The sequence below is a fragment of the Oryza sativa genome, chromosome 1 (genome assembly GCF_034140825.1).
Source record: "Oryza sativa Japonica Group chromosome 1, ASM3414082v1".
NCBI classification, from domain to species: Eukaryota; Viridiplantae; Streptophyta; class Magnoliopsida; order Poales; family Poaceae; genus Oryza; species Oryza sativa.
The window spans coordinates 34,257,385-34,272,461 of record NC_089035.1 but is presented as its reverse complement, the minus strand read 5'-3'; the positions used below and the strand labels follow the sequence as shown (position 1 = coordinate 34,272,461).

The 15,077-nt window shown below is 48.1% G+C and overlaps 2 protein-coding genes and 1 long non-coding RNA gene across 5 annotated transcripts; 2 read left to right on the top strand and 1 right to left on the bottom strand.

Moving 5' to 3' along the window:
• The first annotated feature begins 905 nt into the window (after positions 1–905).
• LOC4325623 (uncharacterized) lies at positions 906–4,718 on the top strand. Of its 2 annotated transcripts, none has more exons than XR_010740478.1 (10): positions 906–1,136; positions 1,246–1,383; positions 1,608–1,701; positions 1,992–3,153; positions 3,236–3,302; positions 3,407–3,638; positions 3,744–3,906; positions 3,989–4,087; positions 4,176–4,454; positions 4,550–4,718. It is a non-coding gene; the product is annotated as an uncharacterized lncRNA (long non-coding RNA). The 2 variants fall into 2 exon arrangements; XR_010740477.1 differs by having other exon boundaries at positions 3,396–3,638.
• Positions 2,837–6,298, bottom strand: LOC4324137 (subtilisin-like protease SBT3.10). The gene is made up of 10 exons (XM_015766022.3): positions 6,198–6,298; positions 6,032–6,123; positions 5,762–5,859; positions 5,429–5,584; positions 4,714–5,333; positions 4,548–4,621; positions 4,186–4,437; positions 3,975–4,092; positions 3,703–3,874; positions 2,837–3,613 (listed from the first exon to the last, which is right to left on the bottom strand). Exons 1-10 carry the CDS (start codon positions 6,285–6,287, stop codon positions 3,072–3,074), a joined length of 2,214 nt encoding a protein of 737 aa, XP_015621508.1. The 5' UTR covers positions 6,288–6,298; the 3' UTR covers positions 2,837–3,071.
• Positions 6,299–10,908: 4,610 nt separating this feature from the next.
• Positions 10,909–14,944, top strand: LOC4324136 (protein translation factor SUI1 homolog). 2 transcript variants are annotated; one of them, XM_015765679.3, is made up of 5 exons: positions 10,909–11,002; positions 13,803–13,906; positions 14,216–14,427; positions 14,520–14,573; positions 14,651–14,944. In XM_015765679.3, exons 2-5 carry the CDS (start codon positions 13,870–13,872, stop codon positions 14,693–14,695), a joined length of 348 nt encoding a protein of 115 aa, XP_015621165.1. In that variant the 5' UTR covers positions 10,909–11,002; positions 13,803–13,869; the 3' UTR covers positions 14,696–14,944. The 2 variants fall into 2 exon arrangements, with proteins under 2 accessions (XP_015621165.1, XP_066165233.1); XM_066309136.1 differs by lacking the exon at positions 10,909–11,002 and adding an exon at positions 12,900–12,983.
• The last annotated feature ends 133 nt before the right edge of the window (positions 14,945–15,077 follow it).

The following is a 15,077-nucleotide window of genomic DNA, read 5'->3' as shown; positions in this document are numbered from 1 at the left end:
CCACGACTTACATTACCAGGCTGCAGCCGCGTTTGACTAATCGGAGCATGGAACCTCATAATCCATGTAAATTAACTCATCCAATGTGACAGCACGACGCGGATGGGTGAAAACGCATATTTTGAAAGTTCACCGGCCGTCAACTCAACTGCACCCTCTCTTTTGTTGTACTTTTCTTTGCAGATGTTAATGTCAGGTCATTCTTAAAAATTGATTCGATCCAGCTAGTGGAACAGGTAGCCTCAGTGAGTTTTCAGATGAAACTGATCCTTCAGAAAGCTATCTGGTTATTACAAATTTTACAAGTTGTTGAATGCTTGACATGGTCCTCGCTCGCCTCAGGCTCATCAGGATTGTGGGCTAATTAACATGGAAAAAGTACACCGAAGGTCCCTTAACTTGTTATCAGGATACAAAAACGTCCTCGAACCGCAAAACCTGATACGCGAGGTCCCTTAAGTTAACTATACAAAACCGTTCGCGAGAAGCCGCCCAGAAAGAGAGAAGAGGAGAAAGAGGGAAGGTGATGATGTGGCTTCCCGACATGTGGGACCCACGTGGGTCCCACGCTGACTCAACAGCCACAGCCACATAGGATAAAACCGGGGTCAAAACCACCTAAGGACCTCGGGTGAACGGTTTTATATAGTTAAGGAAACTCGCGTATCTGGTTTTGCGGTTCGAGGATGTTTTTTATCCCGATGACAAGTTGAGAGACCTTCCGTGTACTTTTTCCAATTAACACAGCGCAATTATTCATAGGCCTAACGGCAAGCAAATCCACGAAGTAGAGGCCCAGGATTGGCCACGGAACGGAAGCCTCAATTCACCCAGATTTCATGTCTACGCACAAAACTGGCCCATTTGGCGCGCCATAAAGAGGCCAGCCCGTGTCCATCGCGATCAGCTTAGGCCATCCGGCGAGCCCACTCCGGCCACAGCCTTCCTCGTCGCCTCCGGTCTTCATCGGCGGGCGGCCGCCGGCAAATGCCACCCCAAGTTCCCAGCGTCCGAGCCAGCTGGCCCAGCGCCGCCACCAAGGCGTCGCCCGCCGGAGGGACAACCCGCAAGTTCATCCCTCCTTGCCGGTCTCGTCTCCCTCCACGGCCGTCCCGATTGACGACGAGTGATGAAAGGTAACAGCATCGCAAACACCAAACAACTATTACTTCTCTCTTACGGTGTTCAGATCGTTTCTCTCTCTTGGAATTGTCTCCCTTGATTTTGCAATTTTCGCGGTGCTAGGCTACATCGCCGTAGAAGTTCTGAACCGTAATCTGGACAGCAGTTTTGATCTTCACTGCATGGTGCTCATATGGCTCTCCTTAGGCGTTGAAGGCAGGGAGCGAGGGAGCGGTGGATTGATGCCGATTTTGGGTCCTGGTGAGTACTGCTGGATTATGGACTGCCTCGAGTATTCTCACATAGATTAAGGGCTTGTCAGGTTAATCTCTATAGGATTGAAGGGATTTGGAGGGGATTAATTTCACACCTGTTGAGATGCGGAATTAATCCCCCTCACTCCCCTTCAACCCCTTCTTTATTATTGGATTAACCGAGCAATCCTTCAGTGACTTTTCGCACACTTTAATTGGATAATAATGCAGGTTTGCGTGACAAGCTGATAAGCTGGTTAGGAAGAGTGAAAGGCCATTGTTTATAGGAAGAGTGAAAGGCTATTGTACAGTACAAATTATAGAGGCAAGTTTCTCTTCGGCAGCTTGAGAAATGACAGAAGCATAGCATGCAAATGGAAAAAAAAACAGTTCCTGTGGGATAACTTGCATTTTTTGCTGAAATCATAAATTCTATTTGCCTGTCCATATCCTGTGTATTACTGCTGGAATTTTGATGTGTTTTAGGCTTACGTTCCACCAGGCCCCTATCGGGTTCCTTTTAAAATGTTATTGTTTGAGATAAAACAGTACCCAAAAATGTAGTAAATATCAGGTTAAATATGTACGACTTATTTTATTTTTTTTTCATTTCAGTTCCAAGCTACAGAGACAATAACTCAGATCACTGTATTACAATGCGCAAATAGCCCATCTCCAGTATTTTTTTTAATCATCTCAGTTTTAACAGGCAATACTATCCTTCGTTCACAGGTCATATGTTTCATCAGTGTAAAGGTGTAACCATTTGGGGATTAGTAGTTCCATTATCTTCTTCTGTTATGTTCCTTTTGCGCATAGACCTTTTCTTTCCCTTATCAAAGTACATCATACTATGAGGCCATCTTGGCTACGTTATACTAGTCAAGTTGAATTTTCTTAGATATGATGGCATTGACTTTTGTAAGATGACTAAATTGCTAATGCTTTGGATACAATATCTTAACATTTAACATGAATGGGATAGGAAGAAGACTGTGTTGTAGTTTTTGGTCCTAGAAATAGTCGTGTGCTTTGATGATACACTCTTGCAGTTGCAACTTGTTGATGTGATAAAAAACTGAAACGTTAATACATATCTGATAGGTGAAGTCAAGCTATAAAACTTTAAATAATACACGATTTGTGTCATCTTCCCTTCTTTTTACAGCTTACTGGTCAAACAGCTGGAATTTCCATCAAGTAAAATCATCTATGGGACTTTGACTTTTGATTGCAAATAAGCTTGCAAAATGTGTTGGAGCATCTTCTTGTTGTCACATCTCTATCGTGTACTCCCTCCGTCCCATAAAAAACGAATCTAGGACCAGATGTAACATATTCTAGTACGATGAATCTGGACATATGTATGTCTAGATTTGTAGTACTAGAACATGTCACATCCGGTACTAGGTTGGTTTTTTGTGGGACAAAGAGAATAGGTGTATTGCATGTAAGCATTGTGAAACCAAAACTGAAACTATCTGTAGTCATTGTCATGCTGCGTTAGGTGGGAGGGGCAGGTACATGATATTTCAAAAGTTGGCAAACATAGACCTGAACATTTTTGTATTCTGGTAATAAAGAAATACACAAAACCAATACTTCTGTAGTTCTGTGGAAATTGGTATCTCCTGTAGACTCTATTGTTTCTATGAGCGCTGTGTTATTTCCTGCATGTTTCACCCTGGACCCAGGTTATGCAACATCTGCATAGAAATCTTGAATGGTAATCCGGACTGCTATTGGAATTCTCACCGACTTCTTTTCATTGTGCCAAGTAAGGCTGCCAAATGTATAGTCCCCTTGCAATTTCCATAGAGGTGAAAAACTAACCTTGAAGGTATGAACTTTGTTTGCAGCATCAAAGACAAGAACAGATGGCTCAACAACCATTTTAACTCCAGGCGGGCTCTGGATTTCAGCGTGGTAAACTGCATTAACCTCGCCTACATTTGTCACTGTTCTAGATACTGTGGTTGGATTCCTGAGATCAGGAAGAGCGATTGATGGTAGATTCAGGTGATACCCAGGTAGCGTTGTTGCATTACAGCTGACAGATGTCTTGATGATGCACCCAAAAAACTTGTTATAATCGCTTGGATCGATGTCATAAATGAGGCCTGGATCAGCTGCCCTGTTTGGGTTAATGTTTCCACCTCCATAGTCAAATGGATCAGCAATCTTCCGAGGCACTCCTTCTGCCAGTATTGGCATGCCTCGTTCGTCAGTTACAGATGCTTCGATATACAAAATGAAACAGAGGTAAGAAAAAATGCAGAAAATCACATTTACAGACCACACTTTAAATTTCCACTAGCATGGTTACCCGTGGTGACAATGGCCGATTTTATTGCCGCTGGGGACCAGTCTGGATGGAGGGCTTTCAGCAGCGCGACAACACCTGCTACATGTGGCGTTGCCATTGATGTTCCTGTGCCAAGTTGGTAGTGATCTTTCATGGCTGCTAAAATGTTGGATCCTGGTGCAGCTATGTCAGGCTGTCATAGACGCAACAGCAACAAGACCATTGGTAAGATGAGGAAACACCGTGGCTTTCTACCGGAGGCTAAGTTTTTCTCCTAAGTTGGAGTTACGTACCTTGATAATATCAGGGTAATCAACCGATGGACCTCTCGAGGAGAATGCTGCTACTTTTGGCGCCAATACTCCTTCTCCTGTGATAGTGCGTGCCGGTTCGATCTTTGCCATTGGTGAGCTGCTTAAACACGATCATAAATTTTGTTCTAGGAAGTGTTAGAACTCATTACATAAGATTGTAATCATTGTGTATCTTTGCAGTTTGTTCTACCTTGCTTCGCTGATGTACGAGCCGATCAGATTTGCACTTTCAAGGTCCACGAGAACACAGGCAGTGCCGTTGCAGGCCGTTGTGATGCCCAGGAGATCAGTCGTGTACTGAGCAAAGATTAGGCCAGAAGCCCCGGCACCCAGGACGGTTTTCAATGCTAGTGGAAAAAGTGTAAGTGGTGATATCTCGATGGAGATGCACAGCACAATTCTCCCCTTCACATCCGTGCCGTTCAGATCATCCTTGGTGCATCTATCCACAAGAAAACGGTAACAACCCATTAGCTTCATATTCCCTGATTTATTGATAGAAATTAAGCACAAAAACATTGGCGAAGGCTTTTTTTTTTTTTTTGGTCTTACAGGCCTCCATATGCTAGAAGTCTGAAGCTGCTGCCTGATGAGTTATTCCCTTCGTAGTAGTACATGGACTGTCCCTGCAAAATAGCCAGATTTTTGGACAAGATAAGCCGTTGACCAATGAGCACACATCGTGTGGTGATTAATGGATCACGTTTGTGCGTCGTACCACAATCTGGCGCTTGTCCCCCAGAGTGATCACGGTCGGGAACGACCGGTCAATCTTGCTTGCCGCGACGGTGATGACCCAGGGAGCAGTGTTCCTGACTACCTGCGGCGCAGGCCCAAAGTTCGTGGCTGCGTACACAACGGTGATCCCCTTCTGGACGGCGTGCAGCGCGCCGAACGAGTTCTCCAGGGTACCCAGGGACAGCGACAGCACGTCCACGCCGTCGTGGATCGCGTCATCGATGGCGGCAAGCACGGTGGCGGAGTTCCCTGACCCGGCGCCGCCCCTGCCCCAGACGGACTTGTACACCGCGATGCGCGCCCGGGGCGCGCCGCCGCGGGCGGTGCCCGCGGCCAGCCCGTGGAAGCTGACCGCCTCCACGACGGAGCCCGCCGCGGTGGACGCCGTGTGCGTGCCGTGGCCGTTCACGTCACGGGGCGAGAGGTAGTCGATCTTGAGGTCGTCCTCGTCCACCCCGGCGTGGTAGAACCGCGCGCCGATGATCTTGCGGCTGCAGTTGTTGCTGCCCCATCCTTCTCCGACCTGACACACGCCCTTCCACCGTGCCGGCACCGGCCCGTACCCTTCGTCGCGGAAGCTTCTCGACTCCGGCCATATCCCTGTGGCAAGTGCACCACCAGACCAGCTGCGTTATAATGGGATTGCGGCAGAAATGGCGCCACCAAAAACATTTGAACGTGCGCTCTAGACTAACCGGTGTCAACAACCCCGATGATTATGTCTTCTCCGTAGTTGCTCCTTCGGAGTAATTCACTGGGGTTTTGGTAGTTCAGCCCCAGGAAATCCCAGCTCCGTGTGGTCGTTGTCTTGTACCTCCTGCTTCGCTGCACACTGATTACTTCTGGTAACTCTGGAGATATCAGATGCATTAAGCAAACCACACATGCTGAGTTTATCGGGATAATCATACTGCTCGATTAGAATCAGAATGTGAGAAGTATATATGATCGGTATTCTAGCCAAGTGAATCGATGTATCATCCTCTTTTCTGGATGGGTATATCAGTTTATTGGTAGGATCATCTGACCTGCAAGTTGTTCTGCTTGCTCTTCTGTTAGCATTGCAGCAAATCCTGAGAATCCATGCTTGTAGTTATAGATGATGGAAGATAAGGATTCCTCTTTACTGAAAGTTCAACATGGTTAATTGGTTAGCAAGAAATGGTTTGGTTAAGCTCTTGAATTTCAAAGTTCAGATGGTTCATCAAAGAACCTTTGATACAAAACCATAAAGGTGAAAGTATACAAAATATCATGTGATCAAAGTCATCAAACTAACTGACAGTGACAGAGATCACCTTCCAAGAACGCTTGAGAGTGTATCATGGTGGGAAGCAACAACATCGTCTGTGTGTGCATGCTTTCTGTCACCTAGATACGTTATGTAGAGCTATAGCAGAGGGTGTTTAGAACATTTCTTAGTCCAATCTCTTGAAAAGCAAATCGTGAAGGAGGCATGCTAACCTTGCGCGATCCGTGCGCTCTGATGAACAGCATCCAAAAGCAAAGTAGCAGCACTGAAGCCAAACGTTGCTGACAATAGTGGAATTCCATTTTTCTTCGTTGTGTAATTGTAGAGCGAAAGAAGGCCAATTTATAGGTGTGAGATGTCTGAATTTGATGGGGTCATATTCTTCAGGTCAACGAAGTTAGTTTTTCTCAAGCACCCCTTTCCTTTGCAATTTCCTAACTCAAAATCAACTAAGGAAGCGCCCCTTTTCTTTTCAATTTCCTAACCCACAATCTTCCTTTCACATCTTATACGAACTTTTTTACAGAGCACACATCTTATACGAACTTGTAAAACCTATGTTTCGTGAAGTGCGCGTAGTTCAATTGGTTAAATTTCTTGTGGTGGAATTTGTCCATCCGAATTTAAGTTTTAGATTGACACCATAGTTGCTCGTATTTATGATTAATTTTTTTTTTTGAGTGGTAAACATATCTCAAGATATGAAGTGCCAGTCTTTCAAACATAGTGAGTGTGCACGTTTGTTTGTAGTAGTCCTATGTTTCTTAAAAAAAAAGAAAAAACAAGCTACCTAAATACTCCCTCCGTAAAAAAAAAACTCAACCTAATACTATATGTTCAAATTCATAGTATTAGGATGTGTCGTATCCTGTACTATATTGGTTTTTTATGAGACGGAGGAAGTACACCTGTTAAGGCTGCAATGCATTTCCGTGAACACAATTTAGAATCTAAACGGTTCAGCGTTTTAAACCAATCCGTGCTTCCATCTGCTTGCGAAATGACATCTTTGACATAACAATATGAAACAGATCATGCCACGACATATACTACTAGGTTGCAACCGCGTTTGACTAATCGGAGCATCGAGCCTTATAAGCCATGTAAATTAACTCATCCAAGGTGAAAGCGCGACGCAGATAGGTGAAAAGCATGCGCGTGTGTGTTTTGAAAGTCCACTGCCAAGTGCCAACCCAAGTGCACTCTTCCTCTCTCTCTCTCTCTCTCTCTCTCTCTCTCTAATGCAGAAGTTAACGTCACTTACTAAAATTTGTCCGATTCAGTTAGTGGAACAAGTAGATCATCGAGTTTCCTTCAGTTGTCGCTTCCATCGGAAAGCTATTTGTTCTCAAGCCCACCAATAAAATTGGATCGCATATAAGAATATGGAATAAGATCACTTTGACTCCCTCAACTGACCGCCGAATCTAAATCGTATCCCTCAACCGCAATACCAGAAATCTTGACCCCCGAACTTACAAAACCGGTGCAATTTGACTCCCTCGGTGGTTTTGGAGGGTGGTTTCGCTGACGTGGCGCACACGTGGCAGTGTTGACCTAGTCTTTGTACCACGTGGCATTGACGTGGCGCTGATGTGGAATTAAAATAAAAAAGTATATGCGGACCCATTTGTCATTCACAAAAAAAAATTATGGGACCCATTGGTCCCACGTATCATCCTCCCTTATCCCTTCTTCCTCCTCCCTCTCCTCCCTTCTCTATCTGTCCCTCTTTCTCTTCATGCAAGAGCGGCATCCGGAACGGCGGCGGCGTCGGCGGGCGATGGACGGAGCGGCGACGGCGGACAGCGCGGCGACGGCGTATAGTGGGGGTCAAACCACCCCACAAGCTTTGGCGAGATTCAGAACACGGCGGAGGAGTTCGCCGTCGCCAAGATGCCGCAACCGCCGCCGTCGGTGTGCACGAGGAGCGTCACCTCCGTCGCGCTCCCGACGCATGGAGATGGCGGCGGCTGCTGCCGCGTGCCGCTCTCCCCATTCGACGCGTACTGGGCGCGCTGCTGCTCGTCCGCCACCACCACTGTTCGGAGACGTCGTCCGTGCACTCAGGGACTCCCTCGAGGCGTTGCTCCCGGCGTTCTACCGCTTCGCCGGTGCGCTAGTCTACTCGCCGGAGGAGGAGGAGGGGTCGCTGTCCATCGTCGTGGAGGCCGAGGCGTTCGTGGCATCGGTGGTGCGCTTGCCGCGGGGGATGATGGCGGCGGGGCTAGGGCTGCACTTTGCCATCCAGCAGCAGCCGACGGTCTTCGCGTCGCCTCCGCTGCCGCCGCCGCAGTAGCAAGGATTTGGCTTCAGCGGGTCCGGGACTGGAGCGGTGCTAGTGCCACGGGAGATGGGGATGGTGGTGCCCAGTGGCCACCGAGCCTCCTGCTCCTGCCGCCAACTTCCCGAGTCTTTGCGAGGCCGCCGCGGGCGCGGCCGACGGCAAGTCCAAGAGGAAAAAGGGGCGGTCTCGCGGCGGACGTGGTCGGGGAGGGGGCCCGTGTCGGAGGAGGAGGAGGAGTTCCAGTCGCTGCTCCGCATCATGGCCAGGTCGACGCCGGAGCGCTCGAGGCCAGTCTGCCGCCATGCGTTGGGGCGCGCAAGCTATTGCTCCCTTTCCACCGCGGCCACCGCACACCTTGCCGTCGACGCCGCGGCCGCCGCCCACCTCACTGCCCACGACACAGAGTGGGGACGAGGAGCGGCGGCTGGGAGCGTGCTCCCATCTCCCCCGACGCATTTCGTCGCACGTCGCCCGAGGTCCACCGCCCATTTCAAGGAGGAGCTGCTCCCGCGCTTGTCGCCCGAGGTCCACCGCCCACCGCAGCCACCACTCCGGCACCCGCTCGCCGATGCCGCCACCAAGCCCCTGCCGCCGGCTCATGTCAAGGGGAGAGAGAGAGAGAGAAATAAGGGAGAGAGGAGGAAGAAGGGTAGTGAGAGAGAAGATGACATGTGGGACCCACATGTCAGTGGGTCCCACAATTTTTTTTGTGTGAATGATAAATGGGCCCACATATATATTTTTATTTTAATGCCACATAAGCGCCACGTCAATGCCACGTGGAACAAAGACCAGGTCAACACTGCCACGTGTGTGCCACGTTAGCGAAACCACCATCCAAAACCACCAAGGGAGTTAAATTGCACCGGTTTTACAAGTTTGGGGGGTCAAGATTTCTGGTATTGCATATGAGGGATACGATTTAGATTCGGTGGTCAGTTGAGGGAGTCAAAGTGATCTTATTCCTAAGAATATTGCTGAGCCCACCATGAAAATCAGGTGAGCCCAAAAGACCCAATTAAGGTAGTCAAAAGAAATAAGTTCACCGGAGGTCCCTCAACTTAACAACGAAATTTTTTAAGGTCCCTTAACCACAAAACCAGAAATCTTCACCCCTAAACTATACAAAACCTCTAATTTAGGTCCCAAGGCAGTATAGCTGCCTGGTTTTGCTGACGTGACATCCTAGTCAGTAAAATTAATAAAATAAATATGTGGGGGCCCACATGTCAGTGAGAGAAAATGATGTGGGCCCCACATATATTTTTTCTTTTATTTTTCTCTTCTCTTCTCAACTTTTCACAGGTGGGCGGGCAGATGCGAGTGTGCGGCCGATGGCGGAGCGGGCGCGGCGGCCGGCGCAGCGGGGAGAGATGCAGCAGTCGCCGCGGCGGCGAGCGGCCAGAGCTGCGGCGGCGGAGGGCGAAGTCGGTGGAGGGCGAGTGCGGCTGCGAAGCAGGCAGGACGGGCGGCTGTCTCCCGGCCGGTCATCGGCGCCGCCCAAGAAGTACAACGCCACCCGCTGCAGCGTGCTGTTCGACGCCGTCGCGCACGCCGACCCTGCCGCCAGGCCGTGGTCGATCAGGATGCCCACCGAGCACAGCGCGTACTACATCGCCGACCGGTTGATGGCGCGGATTGCGTTGTTGGCCGTGCTCCGGGCGCCGTCCGACGACTTGTGGAAGGGGAGCAGGATGAGGTTGGCCTTGCAGCTGTGCATCAGGAGGCACACGTCGTGGTGCATGCTGCTGTACAGCGACACCACCACGTACGGGCTCACCGTCACCGCGCCCAGCGGCGCCTGCTGCTCGAAGCAGCGGAACGTGTTGACGATGTAGTCGGACGGCGTCGGGTTGCCGCTACAGGCTCAGCTCTCCGTCGCTCCGCCTGCCTGCTCGCCCACCGTCGCCGCTGGTAGCCGCGCTCCCCAATCGCCGCCCGCCGCCTGCTCCGCTCTCCACCACTCCGCCTGCCTGCATGTCCACCGCCGGCACTAGCAGCCACGCTCGCCCGCCGCCGCCCGTCCTGCCTGCTTCGCAGCCGCGCTAGCCCGCCGCCGACTCTGCTCTCCGCCGCCGCCGCTCCGGCCCCTCGCCGCCGCGGCTACTTCTGCATCTCTCTCCGCTGCGCGTGACCGCCACGCCCGCTCCGCCGTCGGCCGCACACACGCATATGCCCGCCTGCGCGTGAGAGGTTGGGAAGAGAAGAGAAAATAAAAGAAAAAATAGATGTGGGCCCAATCATTTTCTCTCACTGACATATGGGCCCCATATATTTATTTTATTATTTTTGCTGACTAGGATGCCACGTCAGCAAAACCAGGTATCTATACTGACTTGGGACCTAAATTAGACGGTTTTGTATAGTTTAGGAGTGAAGATTTCTGGTTTTGTGGTTAAGGGACTTTACAAAATCAAATCTCACTGTTAAGTTGAGGGACCTCCGATGAACTTATTCCTAGTCAAAATCATGTGAGGGCTGAAAAGCCCAAGAAGGCCGAATGCCTAAATTTAGCTCGGCCGTGAGGGGAGAACAGCTCGGCACGTTCTAATTCGCCGCCTCGCCTAACCAAAACGCGTCCCTTTCCTCGCTTTCCTCCCGTTTATAAGCGACGCGTGGTGGAGGCGGCCGGAAGCGCCCAGAACCAGAAGAGAGGTCTGCCCCGTGGTCAAGCCGTGCCGCGTCGTCGTCTCCCTCGCCTTTCCCCTCCGCTCCGCTTCGCCGATCAAGGTGACCTTCCCCTTCCCTTCTCTTACCCCGATCGATCTGGCTTTTCCGCGTCTGAAGCACGAGAGATCCTTCTGTGGTGGGAGTTCCTCACGCGTTTCGTGATCTCGCCACGAGCGAAGTGGATCTCGTAGGTATTGGGGGGTGGTCCTGTCGTTGATTTGGAGATCGTTTTGTCCGATTGGGTGGTGGTGTCGAGGGTCTGGGGGAGTGGAAAGTGGTGGTAGGTTAGGTTCATTCGTTATTGCCTCGACGCGAAGATGCTGGATTTTTTTAGGGCGAATTCAGGCGTCAGATTTGGGGAATTTTTAGTGTTAATAGACGTTACCTGTTTTGTTTTGATCTAATATGTTCATACATCATGGGCTATGATCCCGCTATTTTAGTTAGTGTCCGTAAAAGAGGCATTTCGATTTCCTGCTGCTTAGAATGATCGATTTTATAATTGGCTTCTGTCTATGAGTAGGGGTGAAAACGGTACGGAAATTTCCGAGAATTCCGGCTACCGTTTCCGGTTTGCACCGACCGTTTCAATCGGTATCGGTAATTGTCGGTATCGGAAATGGAAACGGTAATCTCTTTCGGAAATGGTAGCGGAAATGATATGGGGTTTTTTCCGACCGTTTTGTCGGTAACCGTTTTTTATCGGTAATTTCCGTCAAATTTCCGACAAAATTCCGAAGAAGGAAGTCGGCTGGGCCTGGCTAGCAGGAGGAGGAGCCCATTAGGCATTAAGGAGCAGCCCATTCTGAATAAAGAAGCCAACTAGGCCTGACCGCATCGTCGTCTTCATCGGCGCTGGGGCACCGCCGCGCCATGTTGGGCGCCGCCACCAGGTCGCCGACGCTGGCCGCAACCTCCTTCGCCCCGACGGCCTCCGTCGCAGCCGGCCACCTTCCCTCCCCCATGCTCCACCGCCGGCTTCCGTGCCACCGAGCCAAGCGCCGAGCGCCGCCGCACCGCCCCAGCCTCCTCCTCCCCACCGATGCCGCCCCTTTCTCCTCTCTCCTTCCCCCACCGCCGCCCTGCGCCAGGCCGCCATCTCCGGCGCCTCTCTCCTCTCGGGCGCGCGTGAAGGAGCCAAAGGCAGAGAAGAGAACGAGAGAGAAAACAGAGAAGAAATTGAGAGAGCAGGAAAAGGAACCGAGAGAAGGGAAGGATAAGAGAGAGAGAAAAAATAAAAGAAAGAGAGGAAAAGAAAGACGGTGGGATCCACTGGCGGGCCCCACCATCTTGACTCCTCTCTGTGATCGACCTGGAAATACCAAAAAGTCTAGTTTAGCATGAAACTTAATTACAACAGTAGTTATACAGTGTCAACATAAAAGTTCTTATGCAATGTGCCACTGTAGGACGACGATATAGCTATGTCAATTGATGATGAAATAATGAATGATGTTTGACAAGGAGCTGATCAGCTGAAGCCATGCCAGCTTGTGAGCTTGGTGTTCTCGAAGACTTCAAATCTATATCCTAAAAAAAGTCGGACAATATTAGTTATGCTGTAATCCTATCATGTAAGCCACATTGTATGCTTTAGCCACATTGATGTTGAAGTATCATTGAACTTTATTTATATTATTTATCAATCTTATTGTCAACTTATTAATCATCATATAACGGTGTTGTGTGGCAGCGTAATGATGCAAGGGTGAAATTATAAGGTCATCTTCATACATAGTTAAATGCGGGATGATACCACAGTTCGCTGTTTCCGACATGAATTTTCGACTTCCGTCCGATATCGGTATATTCCCGTTCCGACGGTTCCGTTTCCAAGATACCGATATAACCGATATCGTTACCGTTTCCAAGTATACCGTTCCGATTCCATTTTCGAGAAAATAAAATGAAAATGGAAATGGTAGAGGGTTTTTCCGACCGTTTCCGACCGTTTTCCGCGTCTGAAGCACGAGAGATCCTTCTGTGGTGGGAGTTCCTCACGCGTTTCGTGATCTCGCCACGAGCGAAGTGGATCTCGTAGGTATTGGGGGGTGGTCCTGTCGTTGATTTGGAGATCGTTTTGTCCGATTGGGTGGTGGTGTCGAGGGTCTGGGGGAGTGGAAAGTGGTGGTAGGTTAGGTTCATTCGTTATTGCCTCGACGCGAAGATGCTGGATTTTTTTAGGGCGAATTCAGGCGTCAGATTTGGGGAATTTTTAGTGTTAATAGACGTTACCTGTTTTGTTTTGATCTAATATGTTCATACATCATGGGCTATGATCCCGCTATTTTAGTTAGTGTCCGTAAAAGAGGCATTTCGATTTCCTGCTGCTTAGAATGATCGATTTTATAATTGGCTTCTGTCTATGAGTTAACACAATTTAATTTTGCAAGTTGGGAGGTGTATTGATGTTTATGCTTGATTTGCGTCAGATACGTTTTGATAATTCTGTACCTGCGCGAATTACCCAATTAGTGGGACTTATTGCAAGACCATATCTGCTTTATAATACAACGTTGACATAAATTGTTGAATGTTCTGTTCTACCACCAAGAAATCCATCCCTAACAGGAACTATGTGTGGTAGCCTGGTAGGATATATGGGGTCATATAATAATATGTAAAACGGCACTGGTGCATTTTTGTTGGATTTTTTCCGGGCTTAAATCCACCTCGATTTTTGTTGGATGTACTTGAGCTGTAGCCTGTATCTCTTATGTTTCCCTGGTTGATTTCATGTGCATTTTTTTTGGATAGATGCCATCAGACCCAATCATGATAAGAAATAATTTTGTTTTGGAGATGCACTTCTTGCTGGCCACTTATCTTTTTTAGATGCGTTTGATTGGAATGTTTGCAGCTTGCATTGAGACAAAGAAATCAGCTTTCATCTGTTTGAGACCAATCAAACTCAACTAGCAAATTTCATGTCTGATCTCGACGTCCAGCTTCCATCAGCTTTTGGTATGCACACATTTCCTTGGATATTTAGTTATCATAACATCGCCTGTGCAAGCTTTAACGATTTGATCAATAGGTTCTACTTCTTAGAGAATAAATATTTATATTTCTTTTCTAAATTACTTTAGATTACTCTTAGTTGTATATTTCAGTCAACAGGATATATTGATATCCAGTTACGAGCTATATTGTTTAGAATTGTATCTTATCTGGTTTACCTCGTTTCTATTTAATTTTGATTAGGAGTAACTGGTAGTCTATTCTGAGCATGCCTGAACCCATCATTTGATAATTTTGAAATCTTCCCTGTAGATCCGTTTGCGGAAGCCAATGCTGAGGACTCCAGCGTTGGTGCTGGATCAAAGGACTATGTACACGTGCGCATTCAGCAGCGCAACGGAAGAAAGAGTCTGACTACTGTTCAGGGCTTGAAGAAAGAGTACAGTTACAACAAAATCCTCAAGGATCTGAAAAAGGAATTCTGTTGTAATGGTACTGTAGTCCAAGATCCAGAGTTAGGCCAGGTACAAAATAGCATTTCTGTTGTGTTGGATTCACATTGTCTGGTGTGAAATAGTGAATGTGTATAATGATGAATGTTCTGCTATTTTTTCAGGTCATTCAACTTCAAGGTGATCAGCGTAAAAATGTTGCGACGTTCCTAGTTCAGGTAATCTATATGATACCAACGCTTATCTTCATATTTGTTCAGATTGCTTTTATCTGATGAGCTTCTATTTTGGCTAGGCTGGAATTGTAAAGAAAGAGAGCATCAAAATACACGGGTTTTAGGCTACACATAATGCCTATGTGCTATTATATGATACAAAATATTGAAGTGTCTGAAGCCTGAAGTTGTGATAATACCAGTTTTTACTACTTCTAAGACATTTGAATTTGTGTCGGTGTGAGCTCTTGGTTATTGATGCAACTTGTTTCAATATGGTTTGTACGTGCTACCTATATGAAAATTCGGTTCTGTTATATTGTCTACTAAACAAAAGTATACTGTGTTTATCTAAGCTTTCGCTTCTCATGCAATTGTTGTTTGGATTTGGCATTCATCTCCTATGAGCTCTTACACTATCGATTACTATCACTTTTGAACTGGATAAATTCTAGTATTAATCAGCCACAGCGCACAAGACTTCGATGTGATCATGTGATCTGTGGA

What these genes read in the sequence shown, in the direction of transcription:
- LOC4324136 (XM_015765679.3), top strand. Translation starts at nt 13,870, where the DNA reads ATGTCTGATCTCGACGTCCAGCTTCCATCAGCTTTTG. An exon ending in CCAGCTTCCATCAGCTTTTG is followed by an intron (nt 13,907 to 14,215) that starts GTATGCACACAT and finishes TCTTCCCTGTAG; the next exon opens with ATCCGTTTGCGGAAGCCAAT. An exon ending in AAGATCCAGAGTTAGGCCAG is followed by an intron (nt 14,428 to 14,519) that starts GTACAAAATAGC and finishes CTATTTTTTCAG; the next exon opens with GTCATTCAACTTCAAGGTGA.
- LOC4324137 (XM_015766022.3), bottom strand. Translation starts at nt 6,287, where the DNA reads ATGGAATTCCACTATTGTCAGCAACGTTTGGCTTCAGTGCTGCTACTT. An exon ending in TCGTACATCAGCGAAGCAAG is followed by an intron (nt 4,093 to 4,185) that starts GTAGAACAAACT and finishes GTGTTTAAGCAG; the next exon opens with CTCACCAATGGCAAAGATCG. An exon ending in ATCGGCCATTGTCACCACGG is followed by an intron (nt 3,614 to 3,702) that starts GTAACCATGCTA and finishes TGTATATCGAAG; the next exon opens with CATCTGTAACTGACGAACGA.